This window comes from Lepus europaeus, chromosome 11 (genome assembly GCF_033115175.1).
Source record: "Lepus europaeus isolate LE1 chromosome 11, mLepTim1.pri, whole genome shotgun sequence".
Classification (NCBI taxonomy): Eukaryota; Metazoa; Chordata; class Mammalia; order Lagomorpha; family Leporidae; genus Lepus; species Lepus europaeus.
Window position 1 is genome coordinate 80,240,692 of NC_084837.1, and position 6,000 is coordinate 80,246,691.

The window sequence follows — 6,000 nt, forward strand, 5'->3', positions numbered from 1 at the left end:
GCATGTTCTTTGCTAACGGCTGTAAGAAATTTAGATGTGGACCACTGGACTACTCCTTATTTTTTATTTTTATTTTTTTGACAGGCAGAGTGGACAGTGAGAGAGAGAGAGACAGAGAGAAAGGTCTTCCTTTACTGTTGGTTCACCCTCCAATGGCCGCTGTGGCCGGCGCGCTGCAGCCGGCACCCTGCGGCCTGCGCACCACGCTGATCTGAAGCCAGGAGCCAGGTGCTTCTCCTGGTCTCCCATGCGGGTGCAGGGCCCAAGCACCTGGGCCATCCTCCACTGCACTCCCAGGCCACAGCAGAGAGCTGGCCTGGAAGAGGGGCACCCGGGCAGAACCAGCGCCCCAACCGGGACTAGAACCTGGGGTACTGGCGCCGCAGGCGGAGGATTAGCCTATTGCGCCGCGGTGCCAGCCAACCACTGGACTACTCTTAAGAAATGCTGCTATCGCTTCTCGGCCTTTTGGCTAAGATGAAGTGAAGAAATGCTGCTCTGTGTGACTGATCCTCTACCCTGGCCCCAAAGTGCCTGGGGCAAGAAGGCTGAGAGTGGGGAGCAGGGAGTTAAGAGGAAGGAGGGCCCCGCTGGCCCTAGGATTTCTCAGCAGAGGGGAGGGATGCCCAGCACGTCTTACCATGGCAACCACATTTCTCTGTAGTTCTTGGTGATTTGCAAATTCTCTGCTTCCCAGGCCCTTTCCATCTCCACCCTTCTGTATTCAAGGAAACCTTCTATGCTGGGAAACCCATGTCTCTCTTTGGCTCATCCTCAGTAAAGCCAGAGTACCTCTGAACTGTACTCCTGTGCCCTTTGGGTTTTGCTGCCAGAAGCCAGCCCATGGCAGATTTATGCCCCCCTAGGTCTCTTATACAACCACTCTCTGAGATTTTATCTCCCTGGGATGCAAAATCCTGGCAATTACCAAGCACATACTCTGCAGCCAGCCAACAGATTTCTCCACACGATCAATCTGAGAAAATTAAACTGCTTCTCTCCTCTTACACATGTAGCTACTCTTGCCTGACTTCTGGGTCGCTGGGAACAGCACCACTTCTGAGCACCTCCCTCCCGGCATCCTCTTAGCCAGAGAGTAATTCCTCAGTGGGGGCCATTGCTCACTATGACAGTTCTTTGTCACTTGACTTGCAAAGTGATAGAAAACACAACACTGTCTTCTCCACGGTGCACACCCACACAACACGGCACGGAAGGAAGAAAGAAGAAAGGGGAGAGAAGGATACCTAAAGGGTTCCCACAACACATTGGCCTCTGAACTAGGTGCTCCTTAGCGTTATTCTCCCCAAGCCTTCTCTGTGTCTCTGAAATGGGTACTATGGGCTGTGCAGCTGAGGGGCCTGAGGCTCACAGACGTTACATGGCTCGGGGACATCACTAATAACTGTCCAAGCCCCACTAATAACTGCCTTGGGTTTGTCTGATCTATTGCCCTTTTGTTGCCTGGGTACTGTTTCCAACAGTTACTTCTGCTATTAGTTTTGGCCCCATTAACCTGACTTTTCATGGTCTAACCTAGCAGTTACAGTGCTGGACGTTAATATATATGTATACATCATACTCAGGGCTGTAGGAAGTACACACTAAAAAGGATGAGGGTGAAGATGCAATGAGATTTATATTTTTAAATGGTTATTTATTTTTATCTACTCAAAAGGCAGAGAGAGAGAGAGATCTTCCATCCATTGGTTCATTCCCCAGATTCCCACAACAGCCAAAACTGGGCCAAGCAGAAGCCAGGAGCCTGGAACTCTACTGTGGTCTCCCACATGGGTGGCAGAGACACAAGTAGTTGAGCTGCCTCCTATTGTCTATACATACCAGGTAACATTGAGGGATTAAAAAAAAAGGAGAAAAAAAAATACCATATTGTGGCTCTTGGCAGGAAAAGACCTGATTAGAAAAATAAGAAAAATGAAGGGCCAGCGCCGCGGCTCACTAGGCTAATCCTCTGCCTGCGGCGCCGGCACACTGGGTTCTAGTCCCGGTCGGGGTGCCGGATTCTGTCCCGGTTGCCCCTCTTCCAGGCCAGCTCTCTGCTATGGCCCGGGAGTGCAGTGGAGGATAGCCCAAGTGCTTGGGCCCTGCACACCATGGGAGACCAGGAGAAGCACCTGGCTCCTGCTTTTGGATCAGTGTGGCACGCTGGCCACGGCGGCCATTGGAGGGTGAACCAACGGCAAAGGAAGACCTTTCTCTCTGTCTCTCTCTCTCTACTGTCCACTCTGCCTGTCAAAAAAAAAAAAAAAAAAAAAGACAAATGAAGTGTACTAATGGTGTGTTCCACCCCCAGGACTTCTCAGATTTAATGTGCACACAAATATCTGGGAGTCACACAAAAATGCAGGTTCTGTCTTGGGATGTCTGGGGTGGGGCCCGAGATTCTGCATTTCAGACAAGCTCCCAGGTGATGCTGTTGCTGCGGGTCCATGGACCACACCTGCAGGAGTCTAGCATCACACAGTCTAGGAAGTGTAGGAACGAAGACAGTTCAGGTTGGCGCTGTTGGGGCTATGCTGCAACAGGCCTTAAGAAGGCCAAGAGACATTCCTAGGGAGGCAGGCAGCAAGTAAAGCAACATGACTTCACTGTTTACCACCTGTGTAACCTCAAAGAATAACTTCAGGGATAGGCATTTAGCCTACCAGGGAGACATCTGCATCCCAGATCGGAGTACTGGGCTTGATCCCTGGCTTCAGTGCCTGATTTCAGCTTCCTGCAAATGCAGATCCTGGGAGGCAATGGTGATGGCTCAAGTAGTTGGGTTCCTGCCATCCGTGTGGGAGACCTGGATAGAATTCCCAGTTCCTGGTTTGGGTTCTGGCCCCAGCCACTGCAGGCATTTGGGGAGGGAACCAGCAGATGGGAGATTCATCCTCTCTCTCTCTCTCTCTCTCTCCCCCCCACTTCTCGCTCCCCCACCCCCTAAATCGAGGAGAATATCAGCTCTTTGAGCCTCAGTTATTTAATAATAAATAGGAATCATAATGTGTATCTCATGAGACTAATAACAGGCACCAGTTTTTTTAGTGCTTTTTACAAACCAAAATCTCAGAGCCAGGATGCAAGTATTAAACACTATATATACCCTTATTTTCCCTGCTAGGTGCAAGGAGTAGGGGGTGGGGGTGGGTTAAGTAACTTGCCCTATACCTCCAAGGGAGGAACTCAGTGGAGGTAATTTTCTTCCCCTAAAGGCACAGTCAGGGATGAGCAAGCTTGTGTGGTGGGGTAAAGATAAAGGACAGGAAATATTGGCCCTTGAGCAAAACATAAGTGGCTAAACATAATGAAAAGATGTTCAGTTTCCACCAGAATCATATGAACACAAAATGAGACTCAATAAAGTTATCATTGGCCTCCCATTAGTTTGGCAGAAATTAAAAGACAGATAACATCCAGACTTGGTAAGGGTGTGGAGAAATGGGAGCTCTCAAATATCATCAGTCGAGGTTTAAGTCATAGATATTTTTGCTGGGGAATTGCATTCAACAGCTAACACAGGGAGTGCTTCTGTAGGTGCTTATGCCAGGCACTGTTGTGGCACCAGAGAGATGGCAGTGAATAGAGCAGCATCCTTGGCTTCATGGAGCTTCCACTAGCAATATATATATATATATATATATATATATTTTTTTTTTTTTTTTTTTTGGACAGGCAGAGTGGATAGTGAGAGAGAGAGACAGAGAGAAAGGTCTTCCTTTTTTGCCATTGGTTCACCCTCCAATGGCCGCTGCGGCCGGCGCATCACGCTGATCCGATGGCAGGAGCCAGGTGCTTCTCCTGGTCTCCCATGGAGTGCAGGGCCCAAGCACTTGGGCCATCCTCCACTGCACTCCCTGGCCACAGCAGAGAGCTGGCCTGGAAGAGGGGCAACCGGGACAGAATCCGGTGCCCCGACCGGGACTAGAACCCGGTGTGCCGGCGCCGCAAGGCGGAGGATTAGCCTAGTGAGCCGCGGCGCCGGCCAGAATTTGCCTTCTAAGTGTTGGTAACATTTCAAGAGTATCTATGCACATACTCAAAATGTGCACAAAGAATATATATGTACAGAAATGCCTGTTGTGCTGCTAACGGTAAATAGTAAACTAGTGGGAAAATCTTCATGTCCTTCAATAAGAAAATGCTAAGTGTGTTGAGGTCTCTCCATACAAGGAGATGTCATGCACCAGGTGAGAAAGAATGAAATACACCTCTGCGTGCTGACATGAACAGTTCTCCAAGTACATTATTTTGGTGACAAGGAAAAATTGAAGGAAAATACATACAGAATAACCCCACTTCTATTTAAAAGAATCTCCATAGCTGTGTATAAACACTGCTGTATTTGCAAATGCCCAGAAATGGGTCAAGAAAGAAAAAACAAACCCTGAAAGTGGAGAAGGGAGAGATGTCTTTCATATTTGGCTTCATGGGTCTCTGTATCATTTGACTTTTCCAAGAGTATGTTCATCAATTGCTCTTTTCACTTTTTAAATCTACAAATCTGATTTAGTAAAGACTCGAACTTGGGTATAATGCAAAGAAAGAAACCATAGCTGGAATTCTCTGTGACTGCTCATGTACTTTGTGTGTGTGTGTCTGTGTGTCTGTGTGTGTGTGTTTCCAGATACAAAGTTAATAACATAAAATGGGGGAGGGTATTCGGTACAGTGTAAGTCACTGCTCTGCTTGGAACATCTGCCTCCCATAATGAAGTGCCTGGGTTTGAGTCCTGGCTCCACTTTCAATTCTGCTCCATGCTAATGAAGATCCTGGGAGGCAGCAAGTGACTGCTTAAGTACTTGGGTCCCGGTCACCTACAAGGGAGACCCAGATTGAGTTCCCATTTCCTACACATTTAGGGAGTGAATCAGGGGATATGACATAATCATTCTCTCTCTCTCTCTCTCTCTCTCTCTCTAATAAAATTAAAAAAAAAAAAAAACCTTTAAAAATATTTTGAAAGCTTAAACTGGCAAGCTAAAGGCCCAAGTAGTCCAGCAGCTGGTTTTCCAGAGAGTCCCAGGTCACACAGAAATGGACCAGCAGCAGCACCCCACACAGGCCAGGGGCAGGGCTCACAGGACTGAGCCGGGCAGAGCTGATGACAGTGGCCACTTGCCAGGGACCTTTAGGAATGGCATTGACTAATTGGAGCATGTCCAAAGAAGGCCAGCTGGGAGCTAAGCAGCCTAGCGAGGAAGATTTGAGGAGCCTCAAATGTGTGCCCTGGAGCCAGAGCAATGCAGTGAAAGGAACTACAGTCACCCTCAAGTCTTTGATGAGCCATTCTGAGGGAGAACAAAGGAGGCTGCCCCCAGCTTTGCCTCCTTGCAGCTCCAAACCCTCCCAGCGCAGAGCCCCAGGAAGCCTCCTACTGACTGCTCTCTCTGATTCCTTTTGTTTTTCTCTGAAATTATAGAAATATTTGCACAACATAAGATTCTAATGTAAAAACATGTATCACATGCATGACTTATATTGAACAGTATCTGATAGAGGATGAACTGCTCCAGCGAGGCCCATCTAAAACTTAATGCTGTGTTTGTTTTACGTCTTCTCTTCAGAATGACATTTTGCTCGGAAAACATGGATGATCTGCAACTTCATCCGACCCAGGAGAAAAACTTCGTGAGATGTGAAGTAAACCCAAAAAAATTGAAGCCAAAGATCAAATGAGTTTTGCTGAAGACTCAGTGTAAAGAATAAATAAAAATTCATTTATTCCTTCTGTGGGATGGTTGCCTTCTTGGGAAACAAAAATTATATAAACAATATTTTATTATAATATAATATATAGTATTATAATATATAGCATAATATAAGTAAAATTTAGATTTACATGGGGGTATGTTTCACTATTAGAAACGAAGCGCTTCAAAAATATATGATATCACTATTTTCTTTTTTTTTTTTTTTTTTATTTTTTTTTATTTTTTTTTTGACAGGCAGAGTGGACAGTGAGAGAGAGAGAAACAGAGAGAAAGGTCTTCCTTT

General features: G+C 46.8%; 1 protein-coding gene across 2 annotated transcripts in view; it reads left to right on the forward strand.

Moving 5' to 3' along the window:
* The window catches only part of LIPC (lipase C, hepatic type), a 180,397-nt gene extending 174,663 nt beyond the window's left edge, over positions 1-5,734 (forward strand). For both annotated transcript variants that reach the window (XM_062204785.1, XM_062204784.1), the window contains one exon: positions 5,571-5,734. In XM_062204785.1, coding sequence (XP_062060769.1) covers positions 5,571-5,682 — 112 coding nt within the window. In that variant the 3' untranslated portion in view covers positions 5,683-5,734. The remainder of the gene's footprint in view (positions 1-5,570) is intronic.
* The last annotated feature ends 266 nt before the right edge of the window (positions 5,735-6,000 follow it).